Source organism: Oncorhynchus nerka, linkage group LG9b (genome assembly GCF_034236695.1).
Source record: "Oncorhynchus nerka isolate Pitt River linkage group LG9b, Oner_Uvic_2.0, whole genome shotgun sequence".
Taxonomy (NCBI): Eukaryota; Metazoa; Chordata; class Actinopteri; order Salmoniformes; family Salmonidae; genus Oncorhynchus; species Oncorhynchus nerka.
The window spans coordinates 15765138-15782425 of NC_088424.1; the positions used below are offsets into that span (position 1 = coordinate 15765138).

General features: G+C 43.9%; 1 protein-coding gene across 2 annotated transcripts in view; it reads left to right on the top strand.

The window, feature by feature from the left end:
* Nucleotides 1–17288, top strand: part of LOC115114339 (ephrin type-B receptor 1) — a 341327-nt gene that overhangs the window by 237286 nt on the left and 86753 nt on the right. For both annotated transcript variants that reach the window (XM_065013371.1, XM_065013372.1), the window contains exon 4: nucleotides 1047–1202. In XM_065013371.1, coding sequence (XP_064869443.1) covers nucleotides 1047–1202 — 156 coding nt within the window. The remainder of the gene's footprint in view (nucleotides 1–1046; nucleotides 1203–17288) is intronic.

Genomic DNA, 17288 nt, shown 5'->3' on the forward strand with positions numbered 1-17288 from the left:
TTTTTCTTCACATTAAAAACTCTTAGTTAAAAATTGGGCATCTACCTACCTGTCTGTTGTTCCCCCATTCCCATCAAACTTGACCTCAGTGTTATATTTGTACATTGAAGACCAATCCTCACTCCTACTTTATACGGTGAAGTCGTGTAATCAAAAGGGTCGTATCAGAAGGATGGAATGTGCTGTCATTGGGCGAGTGGCAAAAGCGCACCCCACATTTCCCACCCACAGCCAAGCCATTACACAGTTTCACTCCAGAACATAACCACAGATGGAGACGGTGAGTGGCTTGTCCTGTTACATTTATAGGCCCAGTTATTCCCGGGTTGTAGCGCCTCTTAAACCCTATGAGGAAGCTAGCTAAAATATTAGGCATTCATCACAGTTATTATAGCCTGTAAAATCCCTCTCTTTGGAGGAGAGAGACCCCTCTTTTTTTCCCCCATCATTTTATTCCTGCAGGATTGCGAAATGGATGTAGGTTATTGCCTGAGCTTAGGGACGCAGTCATATCAGGCACAATCATCTTTGTCCTTCCTCTTTTCCCCTCGTTCCCCGGCCTTCCGTTTACATTAGAGAACATAGTGGAATGAATCTGCTACTGCTGTTGCTGAAGGAGGGGGACTTATCACTGTGGAAATCAATGGGGCTGGATGTAGTCACTTATAACAAAGTAAGACAGAGGGATGGGATGAGAGATTTGGTTGAAGGGATGGTTAGAGGGAAGGAGGGAGGGAGGGAGGGCAGTGTGAGGGAAGAAGAAAGGGAAAGACGGAGATTTAAGAGAGGGAGAAAGCACGAGAAAGAGAGAGACATATTGTGCTCTTCTATCGCGCGTACAATGATAAACAGAAAATTGCTATTTAGCTTTGGCATTATCTAATGTGACTTTTGATGTATTTTGTCCCCTCTCCCACTCTGTACGCCAGTGCCTCAAATCAAGCCAGGATGCAAGGCAGTGTACTGTGTACATGTTTTGCCCTAGGCCTAAACACTTTGCATTATCTTAATAACTAATGTTGTTTTGTCCTTCTCTCCCCCTGTAGCCTGCCCCCCAGGGACATTCAAGTCAACCCAGGGTCCAGGCCTGTGTCTGCAGTGCCCCTCCAACAGCCGCTCTGCAGCCGAGGCCGCCACTATCTGCATCTGCCGCAATGGTTACTACCGCGGTGACATGGACCAGCCTGACATGCCCTGCACCAGTGAGTATCTTTATGGTACTGTTCCTACTCTAACTCTGTGCAGCTAGACATGCCCTGCACCAGTGAGTATCTTTATGGTACTGTTCCTACGCTAACTCTGTACAGCTAGACATGCCCTGCACCAGTGAGTATCTTTATGGTACTGCTTCTACTCTAACTCTGTTAGACACTATTTACGACTTCAGTACTGCAGTGTGCAGTACATGAATCCATCTTCCCCTAGTGTAGACCACAGTCCTCATTATCCTGATAGACACAGCAGACACACCAACTAGCCTCCTCACATACAGTACACCGGGTAGCCAATAAGCCTGTTCATGCCCTTATACTTACCTTAACACATGAAAACAATACGCTAAGCTCATCACAAGTCCCCATTGACACGCAATTATGTCAGAGAAGAACACTGAAGCCCTGAACACACACACACACACACACACACACACACACACACACACACACACACACACACACACACACTGGCCCTAATGGAGGATCTTATTCATGGTTCTCAAATACTCCTCACTATGGAGCAGGACTAGATCTACTGTATTAGTCTGGGAATGTTATATTTAATTATATCCTGATAATTCATGGAGCCTTAGCTAATTGGTTCAGAGACACAGTGTAGTGTCCAGTTCTGTTCCTCTGGTCTGGCTGTTGCTACCAGACCTGTCTGTGTCTGTGGAAGCATACTGTAGCTACAGTTGAAGTCGGAAGTTTACATACACCTTAGCCAAATTCATTTAATCTCAGTTTTTCACAATTCCTGACATTTAATCCTAGTAAAAATTCCCTGTCTTAGGTCAGTTAGAATCACCACTTTATTTTAAGAATGGGACATGTCAGAATAATAGTAGAGAGAATGATTTATTTCAGCTTTTATTTCTTTCATCACATTCCCAGTGGGTCAATTAGTATTTGGAAGCATTGCCTTTAAATTGTTTAATGTGGGTCCAACGTTTCAGGTAGCCTTCCACAAGCTTCCTACAATAAGTTGGGTGAATTTTGGCCCATTCCTCCTGACAGAGCTGGTGTAACCGAGTCAGGTTTGTGGGCCTCCTTGCTCGCACACGCTTTTTCAGTTCTGCCCACAAATTTCTATAGGATTTGTGATGGCCACTTCAAATGCATTGACTTTGTTGTCCATTTTGCCACAACTTTGGAAGTATGCTTGGGGTCATTGTCCATTTGGAAGACCCATATAGCTTCCTGATTGATGTCTTGAGATGTTGCTTCAATATATCCACATAATTGTCCTTCTGTTTGATGCCATCTATTTTGTGAAGTGCATCAGTTCGTCCTGCAGCACCCCCGCGACATGATGCTGCCACCCCTGTGCTTCACGGTTGGGATGGTGTTCTTCGGCTTGCAAGCCTCCCCCTTTTTCCTCCAAACAAAACAATGGTCATTATCGCCAAACAGTTCTATTTTTGTTTCATCAGACCAGAGGACATTTCTCCAAAAAGTACGATCTTTGTCCCCAGGTGCAGTTGCAAACCGTAGTCTGGCTTTTTTATGGTGGTTTTGAAGCAGTGGCCTCTTCCTTGCTGAGCGGCCTTTCAGGTTATGTCGATATTGGACTCATTTTACTGTGGATATACTGTTTCCTCCAGCATCGTCACAAGATCCTTTGCTGTTGTTCTGGGATTGATTTGCACTTTTCGCACCAAAGTACGTTCATCTCTAGGAGACAGAAAGCTTCTTTCTTGAGCAGTATGACGGCTGCATCGTCCCATGGTGTTTATACCTGCGTACTGTTGTTTGTACAGATGAACGTGGTACATTCTGGCGTTTGGAAATTTCTCCCAAGGAGGAACCAGACTTGTGGAGGTCTACAATTTTTTTCTGAGGTCTTGGCAGATTTCTTTTGATGTTCCCATGATGTCAAGCAAAGAGGCACTGAGTTGGAAGGTAGGCCTTGAAATACATCCACAGATCCTCCGATACACCTCCAACAACTCAAATTATGGTAATTAGCCTATCAGAAGCTTCTAAAGCCATGACATCATTTTCTGGAATTTTCCAAGCTGTTTAGAGGCACAGTCAACTTAGTGTATGTAAACTTCTGACCCATTGGAATTGTGATACAGTGAGTTATAAGTGAAATAATCTGTCTGTAATCAATTGTTGGAAAAATTGCTTGTGTCATGCACGAAGCAGATGTCCTAACCGACTTGCTAAAATTTTACTTTGTTAACAAGAAATTTGTGGAGTGGTTGAAAAACGAGTTTTAATGACTTTAACCTAAGTGTATGTAAACTTCTGACTGTATGTCAAGCCATCTGCTCTGCTGCGTTTCTCTTCGCCTTGAGACCCTGAATGCTCCCCTAGTGCAACATCAACATGCCGCTCCTCTTTCAAGTCTTGAATGCCCGTTCCAAGTGAGGCAGCCCTCTCCATGTCGTTGCTTTGAATTCCCCCTCAAGAATTAGAACCCATTTGCACCTTGAGACTTTGAACGCTCCCCAAGTGTGGCATCCTTGTCTGCCTTGAGGCTCTGAACATTCCTCAAGTTCACCGTAGCTCTCCAGGTTTTTCACTGCTCCCTCAAGAAATGCACCACTCTCCAACTTGACTTTATGCACGTTCCCTGTAGAACACTATAGCTTTCGGCTTTGAATCTCTGAACACTCCCAAAGAGTAGCCATTTCCACCTTAAGGCTGTTGAATGCACCCTTTCCACTATGATATCTGCTCACTCTCCTGGTGAGTCTCTTGTCTGAACGCTGCCTCAGCCCAGCATGTTGCTCTTCCCATACTACGCCAAGGCCAGTGGAGGCTGCTGAGGGGACGACTTCTCATAATAAGAGCTGGAATGGAGTCAATGGAGTGGTATGAAGCACATCAAACACATGGTTTCTATGTGGTTGATTCTACTCCAATGACTCCATTCCAGCCATTATTATGAACCGTCTTCCCCTCAGAAGCCTCCACTGGCCTTGTAGCATTCTCTGTTCAATGCTTCCCAACACTCTCTGCAAGCTGCTCTGCAATGCATTCCTAATCCTGGCAGAAGTAGTAATAGTAGTGGTAGTAGTAGTAGTAGCAGTAATAGCAGTAATAGAAGTAGCAGTAGTAGTAATAGTAGTAGTAATAATAACAGTAGTAGTAGCAGTAGTAGCAGCAATAACCGTAGTAGCAACAGTAGTAGTAGTTGTAGTAGTAGCAGTAGCAGCAGTGACAGTAGTAGTAACAGTAGTAGTAGTAGTAGTATTAGTAGTAGCAACAGTAGTAGTAGTTGTAGTAGTAATAGTAACAGTAGTAGTAGCAGTAGTAGCAGCAATAACAGTAGTAGCAACAGTAGTAGTAGTTGTAGTAGTAGCAGTAGCAGCAGTGACAGTAGTAGTAACAGTAGTAGTATTAGTAGCAGTAACAGTAGTAGCAACAGTAGTAGTAGTTGTAGTAGTAATAGTAACAGTAGTAGTAGCAGTAGTAGCAGCAGTAACAGTAGTAGCAACAGTAGTAGTAGTTGTAGCAGTAGCAGCAGTGACAGTAGTAGTAACAGTAGTAGTAGTAGTAGTGGTAGTAGTGGTAGTAGTAGTAATAGTAGTGGTAGTAGTAGTAGTACTAGTAATGGTAGTAGTATCGGTAGTAGTAGTAGTAGTAGTAGTAGTAGTGGTAATAGTAGTGGTAGTAGTAGTAGTATCGGTAGTAGCAGTAGTAGTAGTAGTAGTAGTAGTAGTAGTAGTAGTAGTAGTGGTAATAGTAGTAATAGTAGTGGTAGTAGTAGTAGTAGTAGTAGTAGTAGTAATGGTAGTAGTAGTAGTAGTATCGGTAGTAGCAGTAGTAGTAGTAGTAGTAGTGGTAGTAGTAGTAGTATTGGTAGTAGTAGTAGTAGTAGTAGTATCAGTAGTAGTAGTAGTAGTAGTAGTAGTGGAAAAAAAGTTGCGCATCAGCCATCAAGAATTAAACCTGGGCAATTCTTGAGCTTGGATGCTGCCATTGGACATGATGCAATTTAAGCACAACACGGGCAGTGAAGCATAGTAGTAGTAGTGGTGGCAATAGTAGTGGTAGTAGTAATAATAGTAGTAGTAGTAGTAGTAATAGTATTAGTAGTAGTAGTAGTAGTAGTAGTAGTAGTAGGAGTAGTAGTAGTAGTAGTGGTAGTAGTAGTAGTATCGGTAGTAGTAGTAGTGTTAGTAGTAGTAATAGTAGTAGTAGTAGTAGTAGTAGTGGTAGTAGTAGTAGTAGTAGTAGTAGTAGTAGTGGTAGTAGTGGTGGTAGTAGTAATAGTAGTAGTAATAGTAGTGGTAGTAGTAGTAATAGTAGTAGTGGTAGTGGTAGTAGTAGTAGTAGTAGTGGTAGTAGTGGTGGTAGTAGTAATAGTAGTAGTAATAGTAGTGGTAGTAGTAGTAATAGTAGTAGTAGTAGTGGTAGTGGTAGTAGTAGTAGTAGTAGTAGTAGTAGTAGTAGCAGCAGTAACAGTATTACACTTCAGCTCCTCTATAAGCATTGTGTTGCTTTTCCATCAGTGTTGTGTCAATGTGACATTCTACCTGCTACACAGAGCGAGTTGTTTTGAGAGCGGAGAGGAGCAGAGGGGAAGAGCATCTTTATTGTATTTTGCCTGCTGTACTGTACCATATTCATCAATGATGCTTAATACAATAGCTTTGGTCCAGTTATTCGCAAGTACTCATTGTTGCTAGTGGTTATACTTGAAGATGCACTATGCAGAAATTGTTCCGCCTTTTCCTGGTTGTAAAAATTTGAATAGTTTGCCTTATTTCAGTTTATGTGACAAAACAAGCAGGTATAACTTAGAGAATCATTGTACACCTCTAAACTGCTATGAAATATATTTTCCATATCCAGAAATATTGCATTTTCAGCTGTTTGAAGCTGGTGTACAAAACATAAAGTAAAAGACACAAACACAAAACTTAAGAACAGGAATCATAAAAATAGCAACATAGAACAGATCTACCGCGTCTTAGACTTGCTTTCAATGAGAATGACAGATCTATAACTCTTCTATGTGAATTTGGTCGGGTTGCCCCAAAAGATTCATATTGCAGCTTTAATGATTCTCTATTTACACATGTTGCTTTTGTTCAAATTGTGAACCTAGCTAGTCAATGTAGCTAGCTAGCTAGTATTAGTCGCTTATTGATTTCATACATCTTACTAAAATAACCAGTGGTGTATAGTAGAGGCCATATGCAACCAAAATGTACTTTATTTCTCATTATTTCTATTCCCCCAAAAAAGTTGCGCATCAGCCATCAAGAATTAAACCTGGGCAATTCTTGAGCTTGGATGCTGCCATTGGACATGATGCAATTTAAGCACAACACGGGCAGTGAAGCAGCTTTCATTGATTTCAAAGGAAACATTTCCTCAACGGCCGATGGCAATGCCAGACGCCCGATGGCTATAGTGTAGAGGGCAGCAGTAGTATAAGTAGTAGCAGCAGCAGCAGTAGCAGTATTAGTATTAGTAGTAGCAGCAGCAGTACTAGTATTAGTAGTAGCAGCAGCAGTAGTAGTAGTAGTAGTAGTAGTAGCAGCAGCAGTAGTAGTAGTATTAGTAGTAGCAGCAGCAGTACTAGTATTAGTAGTAGCAGCAGCAGTAGTAGTAGTAGTAGTAGTAGTAGCAGCAGCAGTAGTAGTAGTATTAGTAGTAGCAGCAGCAGTACTAGTATTAGTAGTAGCAGCAGCAGTAGTAGTAGTAGTAGTAGTAGTAGTAGTAGTAGCAGCAGCAGCAGTAGTAGTAGTATTAGTAGTAGCAGCAGCAGTAGTAGTAGTATTAGTAGTAGCAGCAGCAGTAGTATTAGTAGTAGCAGCAGCAGTAGTATTAGTAGTAGCAGCAGCAGTAGTAGTAGTATTAGTAGTAGCAGCAGCAGTAGTATTAGTAGTAGCAGCAGCAGTAGTATTAGTAGTAGCAGCAACAGTAGTAGTAGCAGCAGCAGCAACAGTAGTAGTAGTAGTAGTCGAAGCAGCAGCAGTACTAGTATTAGTAGTAGTAGTAGCAGCAGCAGTAGTAGTAGTATTAGTAGTAGTATTAGTAGTAGCAGCAGCAGCAACAGTAGTAGTAGTATTAGTAGTAGCAGCAGCAGTAGTAGTAGTATTAGTAGTAGCAGCAGCAGTAGTATTAGTAGTAGCAGCAGCAGTAGTATTAGTAGTAGCAGCAGCAGTAGTAGTAGTATTAGTAGTAGCAGCAGCAGTAGTATTAGTAGTAGCAGCAGCAGTAGTATTAGTAGTAGCAGCAACAGTAGTAGTAGCAGCAGCAGCAACAGTAGTAGTAGTAGTAGTCGAAGCAGCAGCAGTACTAGTATTAGTAGTAGCAGCAGCAGCAACAGTAGTAGTAGTAGTAGTCGAAGCAGCAGCATCAGACCCTGTACTGTACCATGCTCCAGATCTCTCTCTCTCTCTGATTAGCAGGGTGATGGATTGACCAAAACGATCCCCCTCTCACCACCCTGACCCCCCGTGGGACCCACCGAGCCGAGGCTCCACTTCAAACAACGTCGATCTAGGGGGACCACCAAACCCTCTGTCTCCCAGCACGGGGCCCACTCCCCTCGGCTCTGCTACCCGCCATCGTAGGCCATTGAGACTGGCTCGCCCAGCATGGCACTCCCCTCTCCCTCACCAACCCTCAGGCTTCCCCCAGACTTTCCCCAGTTCCCTCACCAATGGCTGGTCCAGGGCTGCCTGCCTGCTGGGCCCACAGGCCTCTCTCTGTGTGGGGGAGAGAAGGAGACTGACAGGCCTGGCCATTAATTGGTGGGAGCTGGTGGGAGTGGGCCAGTGGAACTGTTGTTGATTAATTAGTTGGGGAGAAATGAGATACAGGGTGTTTCTCAATATGCATTCTAGCGTACTCTGAGCATACAAATTGGAGCACGAAAGAGTATGAGTCCAAATTAACGTGTGCGAAATGGAGCACCGAGGACAGTTCTCAGATGAGTACTTCGTTTGTACACATTTCAAAGCATGCATCGACGCAAGCTTCAACTAAAATATTCCCAGGATTGTTGATGTAATATGACGCAACCATGGAAAAATTGTTTCTTGAAAATAATGGCTGCTGGTATTGAGCAGAAGCAAGAGAAAATTAACTCTGACTTCGGAATGATAAGGTTCCCACTCACATCTCGTTTAAAAATGTTTTCTTTTTTTATTAACCCATCCACCTGTCCTCTCAGAGGACGAATATATGTTTTGTTCTTTTACAGCTTTTCTGCTACATATACCTACATTACACATACACATTATACATACATATTTTACATACATATTTTACATACATGGTACTTTTATATAAAGCAGTCACATAACAATAATACATTACCAAACATCAACTATTTAAAAAAAATAGTAGTTACTGTCTTGTCTCATCGCTACAACTCCCGTACAGGAGTTGTAGAAAGAGACGGGAGAGACGAAGGTCGAGAGCCATGCGTCCTCCGAAACACAACCCAACCAAGCCGCACTGCTACTTAACACAGCGCGCATCCAACCCGGAAGCCAGCCGCACCAATGTCAGCGTGCAAACACAACCCTGTGGCGCCCAGCCCGCCACAGGAGTCGCTAGTGTGCGATGAGACAAGGATATCCCTACCGGCCAAACCCTCCCTAACCCGGACGACGCTGGGCCAATTGTGAGTCGCCCCATGGACCTCCCGGTCGCAGCCGTCTGCGACAGAGCCTGGGCTCAAACCCACAGCTAGCACTGTGATGCAGTGCCTTAGACCACTATGCCACCCGGGAGGCCAAACATAACGCTTTAATCCCAAACCTCAGTCCATCCCACCTATCACCATAGGCCACCCTCGTTTGGTTTCCATGTGCCATATACTTTTCAATTGTGCTGTGATGTTTTAGATACTTTTTAAAATCTTTCTAATCGTATATTATCCACAGATTGTGAGCTAAAGATGAAAACTTTTCCTACGAGTATTATTATATTATTTTTGGACTGACTATGGCTTTCCAAATCACTCAACAGCTCATATGTTGCCTGACTACAAGATTTTATCTTGCTACGTTAATAAATACATACTGTGTTTACCTGCCTAGAATATCCACAGTAGTGTGTATACACCTGCATAGAATATCCACTGTAGTGTGCATAGACCTGCCTAGAATATCCACAGTAGTGTGCATAGACCTGCCTAGAATATCCACAGTAGTGTGCATAGAACTGCCTGGAATACCCACAGTAGTGTGCATACACCTGCCTAGAATATCCACTGTAGTGTGCATAGACCTGCCTAGAATATCCACAGTAGTGTGCATAGACCTGCCTGGAATATCCACAGTAGTGTGCATATATCTGCCTAGAATATCCACTGTAGTGTGCATAGACCTGCCTAGAATATCCACAGTAGTGTGCATAGACCTCCCTAGAATATCCACTGTAGTGTGCATACACCTGCCTAGAATATCCACAGTAGTGTACATAGACCTGCCTGGAATATCCACAGTAGTGTGCATAGACCTGCCTAGAATATCCACTGTAGTGTGCATAGACCTGCCTAGAATATCCACTGTAGTGTGTATACAGCTGTCTAGAATATCCACTGTATTGTGCATAGACCTGCCTAGAATATCCACAGTCGTGTGCATAGACCTGCCTAGAATATCCACCGTAGTGTGCATAGACCTGCCTATAATATCCACTGTAGTGTGCATAGACCTGCCTAGAATATCCACTGTAGTGTGCATAGACCTGCCTAGAATATCCACAGTAGTGTGCATAGACCTGCCTAGAATATCCACAGTAGTGTGCATAGACCTGCCTGGAATATCCACAGTAGTGTGCATACACCTGCCTAGAATATCCACAGTAGTGTACATAGACCTGCCTGGAATATCCACAGTAGTGTGCATAGACCTGCCTAGAATATCCACTGTAGTGTGCATAGACCTGCCTAGAATATCCACTGTAGTGTGTATACAGCTGTCTAGAATATCCACTGTATTGTGCATAGACCTGCCTAGAATATCCACAGTCGTGTGCATAGACCTGCCTAGAATATCCACCGTAGTGTGCATAGACCTGCCTATAATATCCACTGTAGTGTGCATAGACCTGCCTAGAATATCCACTGTAGTGTGCATAGACCTGCCTAGAATATCCACAGTAGTGTGCATAGACCTGCCTAGAATATCCACAGTAGTGTGCATAGACCTGCCTGGAATATCCACAGTAGTGTGCATACACCTGCCTAGAATATCCACAGTAGTGTACATAGACCTGCCTGGAATATCCACAGTAGTGTGCATAGACCTGCCTAGAATATCCACTGTAGTGTGCATAGACCTGCCTGGAATATCCACAGTAGTGTGCATAGACCTGCCTAGAATATCCACAGTAGTGTGCATAGACCTGCCTATAATATCCACTGTAGTGTGCATACACCTGCCTAGAATATCCACAGTAGTGTACATAGACCTGCCTGGAATATCCACAGTAGTGTGAATAGACCTGCCTAGAATATCCACTGTAGTGTGCATAGACCTGCCTAGAATATCCACTGTAGTGTGTATACAGCTGTCTAGAATATCCACTGTATTGTGCATAGACCTGCCTAGAATATCCACAATCGTGTGCATAGACCTGCCTATAATATCCACTGTAGTGTGCATAGACCTGCCTAGAATATCCACTGTAGTGTGCATAGACCTGCCTAGAATATCCACAGTAGTGTGCATAGACCTGCCTAGAATATCCACAGTAGTGTGCATAGACCTGCCTGGAATATCCACAGTAGTGTGCATAGACCTGCCTAGAATATCCACAGTAGTGCGCATAGACCTGCCTAGACTATCCACTGTAGTGTGCATAGACCTGCCTAGAATATCCACTGTAGTTTGCATAGACCTGCCTAGAATATCCACTGTAGTGTGTATACACCTGCCTCGATTATCCACTGTAGTGTGCATAGACCTCCCTAGAATATCCACTGTAGTGTGCATAGACATGCCTAGAATATCAACTGTAGTATGCATAGACCTGCCTAGAATATGCACTGTAGTGTGCATAGACCTGCCTGGAATATCCACAGTAGTGTACATAGACCTGCCTAGAATATCCACAGTAGTGTGCATAGACCTGCCTAGAATATCCAATGTAGTGTGTATACACCTGCATGGAATATCCACTGTAGTGTGCATAGACCTGCCTAGAATATCCAATGTAGTGTGCATAGACCACAGGCTAACTGACAAAGATTTTGGTAGCTAATATTGGCCATCTACCTTTCATAACAACATTCATTTTAGGTTGTTTTTCACATCTAAAACTATCTGGCTAGCTAGATTAATGCGATTCACATATAGCTAGCTGATAATTATGAAGTCACAAGGTTGCGTTTGCTTTATGTAATATTTTTTTTTTAGTCTCTATTGGTCCAAAGTCATGCAGTAGCACAGGAGTGCGCAAATGTACATTTTTATGTGTTCTCCAACATCTGGTCCTCAAAACAACGTACTCAAGAGAACGTCATCAAAGAAGGAACACGGAGCAGGAGTGTGTGCAGCACGGTAGTATGCATATTGAGAAGCACCTATAGAGATGGAGGGGAGAGGCGGAGAAGTGTGCTGTGGCTTCAATGTGTGAAGAGGGACGGAAATGGAGAAATGAAGTAGCAATGAGCCCTCTCTCACCATCCCCTCACCCCCCGTGGGACTCACCAAGCCGAGGCTCCACTTCAAACAACCTCCATCTCCCCTTTCCTCTTCCACTAGGGAGGCCGTCAAACCCTGTCTCCCAGCACGAGGCCCATTCCCCTCGGCTATGCTACCCTTTGGAAAGGGGTCGCTCTGCACAGCGCTCCCCTCTCTCCACTACCCTCAGGCTTTCCCCAGCCTTCCCCCAGTTCCTGGACCCACAGGCCTCTCTCTGTGTGGGGGAGAGAGGCAGACTGACAGGCCTAGCCGTTAATTGGTGGGAGTCGGTGGGAGTGGGCCAGTGGAACTCTTGCTGATAAGTGAGATACAGAGATGGAGGGGAGTAAGGGAGAACTGTGCTGTGGCTCCACTGTGTGAAGAGGAAGGGACATTGAGAAATTAAGTAGCATGGTTGAGTTCATGGAAAGAGAACCTCAACTCATAACTGTGGCCAAGCTTCCAGATGCTTCCTTGACCTCTGCCGCACACTGTCTGGACCTCAGGCCACAAATCCATAAACCTCCTAACATTCTGCACTCTAAGGACAGGCTGAGAGAGATGTTTTCTCAGGCAATTCTTCTCTCCTTTTCAACCATTCTCCTATTCTCCTGTCCTCATTTTCACCACATCTCCTAATTTCTCTCCCTCATGCCTTTTCTCATGTTTCGACTTCTTTGACTTGTCATGTTATTTTTTTTGTCCATCTTCTCTCCTATCTTGCTCCTTCTCCTCCCATTTCTCCTTGCCCTTTTACCTCCTTTCTCTCCTTTCCTCCAATTGTCATTCTCTCCCTCTCTCATCTTCTCCATGTCTCCTTTCCTTTTTCTCACCGTCCCTCCTCTTCCTCCTTCTCTCCTCCTCTCCTTCTGCAGTGGTAGAGAAAGCAAGCTGCTGGTTCTGCCAGTAATGCACTAGTCAACAGAGCTAAGCCAGTGTAATTGCCTGGCCTGGGCTAATCCCTCTGCCTGCACTGCTGCCTGCCGTGAGAGAGATGGTGCTGTGCTTTAGACCTCAGCACACACGAGCATTCAGTCTTCTCTAGCGATTTCTTTCACATCCCGTGCTCCTTGTTCGGCACTGATATTGGAGCTTTTGTAGATCAAGCAGACCAGCTCCCCTGGGTGTTAGACTTCTCCGGTTCTATCTGGTGCGGTGGGAGTCCGTAACATTGAAACAACTTCGCTGGGCACACCGCCATACCAGGAATGTGGTCGTAGTCGCTAATAGCTCCAACTGTTCAAAAGCAAGAGCCAAATCTGTTGGGCGTCTTTTTCTCTCCTCAAAGGTACGCTAGAAACCGCTGCTACCGCTCCGTTTGTCGCAGGCGCTAATAGCGGATGTCGACGGTTACTCACGTAGCCCACGCTTCTATGAGCATTGATGTGACGTGATTGACATGATGGGTTTCTCAAGTGCAGATGTTTCTGACATGACCAAATTGATGGTGTGTAGCACCTGTGAGCGACATGTGCTGTAGAAGAATTCAATTGGAGAATTAAGGTGTATGTGCGTGTGAGCCATTCTGTTTAGTTCTCCCTCTGAAACAAAGCAGCCAACACCAACCCGCCTTTCTTTTTCTCCTCCCCCAATTCCTTAGTCAGTCTGTGCTCCATATCTCCACACAGGGAGTTGTAGTGAGTCCCTGAGGAGCTGTTTCCCATTGAAAAGACAAACAGCGTGAAGGAGACCCAGCAAAGCACTGAGATTGGCTTAGAGGGCCAGGCTAGGTAAACAATGTGGTGGGCTGTTTATATTTGGGGCGCTGAAGTGCTCTTGACATTAGCAGACAGCCCAGGGGGCAAACAAGGGTCGTGGCCTTTCTGGTCCTCCAACAATATGTGGATTGTAGACATTACTCTCTATCCACCTGTTACATGGGATTCTCTATGCCTCATCAGTTAGTTGCCAATGGTGGGGATGAGTTTGACAGTAACACTATTGGGCATGCACGTGTACATACATACACACACACTCATGCATGCATGCATAGACACACACACAAACACACCCTAACCCGACCCACCCAACCCCACACAAACTGTCACAAACACTCCAATCATTCTAACACGTCACTGGGAGTAAACAAAACGCTTGATGATCGCGCAGCCGTCCTAATTGTGGCGTGTAAGATGTAAGCAACAATCAAGGCTGACTAGTGCGGCTAAATGAATGCCAGGGTAGGAGCTCGGTAAGTAATGAACTTGACAAATTAAATCCCATGGCAAATTAAAACAGCCAAGGGCAGCCATAATAGCCTGCAAATCACCGGTTAAGTGGCAGTCACATCGGATTTCTCCATCCGTCACTGCATAGGGGAATCTATACAGCTACCAGCAGGAGCCCAGAGACGAGATGCACCGAGCCAAACTCACACCTCTCCTCTCACAGCCATTTTGTTTTGTTGTATACATACATGAAAACAGACCGCACACAAGCATGTGAATAATGTACATGCAAACAGACAGTGGGATTACATGTCATATGTATTTGTTTCATGAGAAGCCATGTATTATGTAGTCTGACTGTCATATAACACATAGACAGGGTCATTTATATCAGTTCTCACAGCAGTAGGTGTGTCCTGTTGATTATATGGACTATATGTATACACATGTATAGGGTACGCCCTCTGTGTGTGTGTGTGATGCCCATGGGGCATATTGTAAGTGCAGCTGTTCTCTCCGTCTCTGCCCTATTTCTGCAAACACACACTCTCTCCTCTCGTTCACATCTCTCTCATTCTCTTAGGCTCCTGCCTCGTTCCTTATCGCGCTGAATTCAATTTGATTCGTTGGGCTTTATTGGTATGGGAAACATATGGTAACATTGCCAAAGCAAGTGAAGTAGATAATATGCAAACGTGAAACAAACAAAAGCAAATAATCTCTCTCTCGCTCTCGTACACACACCTGATAGCGCCAATGAATACGGTGCTTGTTGGTCAGTTTTTTGCATGGGAAACATCCTAATTATGGCTGACTTGCCCAGTTAAATAGAGGTTCTTTCAAAAATACAAAATACATTCTAAAAATATATATGTTAAATGTAAGTGGCTTTGGGTAAAACTGTGGGCTATCGAGAGGTGATGGATTCCATCCTCTTTCTGTCCTCTTTGTGGTAGACTATAATAACCACACTGTGGAGGTCACGTCCTCCCTGTCACTGACCCCTTAGTCGTCACCGTGGCGCAAAGCCGAGGTCGCCGCGGAAACACTGCCATTCCGTCACCTCTGTGTGTTCCGCTGCTTTGTCCAAGCGCCCCAGTGCTATCCCACGTGGCTTTGCAGGAACAATGATTTATTGTGGCTGTGTTGACAGAAGCAACTGCCTGCCCTCACCCCTCGGCGATGGGAAACTAAGGGTTGTGTCCTAATACACTAATACAGCTTCCTTCTCTTGTTTCCTTTATTTTCAACTGCCTGCCCTCACCCCTCGGCGATGGGAAACTAAGGGTTGTGTCCTAATACACTAATACAGCTTCCTTCTCTTGTTTCCTTTATTTTCAACTGCCTGCCCTCACCCTCCATGATGGGAAACTAAGGGTTGTGTCCTAATACACTAATACAGCTTCCTTCTCTTGTTTCCTTTATTTTCAACTGCCTGCCCTCACCCCTCGGCGATGGGAAACTAAGGGTTGTGTCCTAATACACTAATACAGCTTCCTTCTCTTGTTTCCTTTATTTTCAACTGCCTGCCCTCACCCTCCATGATGGGAAACTAAGGGTTGTGTCCTAATACACTAATACAGCTTCCTTCTCTTGTTTCGTTTATTTTTAACTGCCTTCCCTCAACCTCCATGATGGGATACTAAGGGTTGTGTCCTAATACACTAATACAGCTTCCTTCTCTTGTTTCCTTTATTTTCAACTGCCTGCCCTCACCCTCCATGATGGGAAACTAAGGGTTGTGTCCTAATACACTAATACAGCTTCCTTCTCTTGTTTCGATCTCAAGTATGTGATTGGAACAGTAGCAACAGAATGTATGATGCAACAAATGTGTCTAAACAGCATTGTTGTCTGAAAAGCGTCTAAACAATGTTTTGTACTGATGGGAAATAAAGGTCTTCACAACTTATGTTCCTCAATTTCACCTTTTATTGTAAAAGATAAATGCGAACTGTATCATTCGGAACATAACACGGAACACATCCACAGATAAACTCATTCCATAAACCAGTCTAAATAACCGTTGTTGCGCTGACAAAAAAACAATTCATAAGTTAGCAACCTAACAGCTAGACTAGTTTACAATGTACCACATCTCTGGTGAGCACAAGAGACCAATGTAATGTTGTTTAGAAAATAAATGCATGTCAGCTAAGCTAACAGCTGCTAAATTCTTTATGATGGCAGCCATGTTTCTTTATGTTTGACTTGGCGAAAACTCCCTAATCCCAGAATGTCATTCACTATAAGACGTAAATAAACAAAGTCAAAGTCAAAGATGGCTGTGCCCATTGCCTGAAAAATATGGACTTAGTTTAGCCACTTTTCAGCATATTACAAATCTTTGATGTACTTGTTACAGTATATACAAGAACCGGAGCACATGACTTGACAAGTCATTTACCAAGCAAATAAAATCACCTCACAGATCATCACACCAAATACAAGCCTATTGCCTAGCCTAACCGTAGCGAGAAAGCTAAACAGGGAGGAAACCATTTTAGGGGGGTTTGTGGGGGGATTCCTTTTATTTGTGGGGGGTTTTCAAGTCCATGGGGGGTAGAAATGGGGGAAGGTATCGTGGGGGGATATGATGCAGGAAATATTACTATAATGGGGGATTTTTCAATAAATGGGGGGCAAACACAGGAGACGTTTATACACTAAGTAAAAATAAAACCCTGGAAAGGAGTTACAATCTGATGCCGAGTTCATAACAACAGGGTACTGGGAAATCTCAGACTTCAGTGCGTTCAAGACAACTGGGAACTCTGAAAAAACAAGCTCTGACTGGGAAAAATCTTTTTGAACGGTCATCCATTTCTAGAGCTCCAACTTTCCGAGCTGAACATCACTGGCGTCATGATTTGACCTAGTATTTTTCAGAGTTCACAGTTGTCTTGAAAGCACCATAAGTCAGTCGAGTGAACTATCCCTTGTTATAACATCTTTGGTCTGACAGACGCTTCCATGACAACCAGAAGGCATTGTATGTTGTCAACAAACATGGAGCCACAAATAATATGCAAATAGCTTAGCATTATCTCATCATAATCAGTACAACCTTCCAAAAAGTATTAAACACACATCGTATGTGACCATTACAATCTCTGCAAGAATCAGAATGCATGAATTGTTACCAGCACTTGAAAACGTGAATAAAACAGTAAATACATAATGATCCATACATACGGTGTGCTACAGTAGAAACGTCAACACAATATATAGAAACTAAGACACTTTGATAGGAAGGCACACATGTCCAAAGTCCCATTTGTAAGGAAAACAACAAT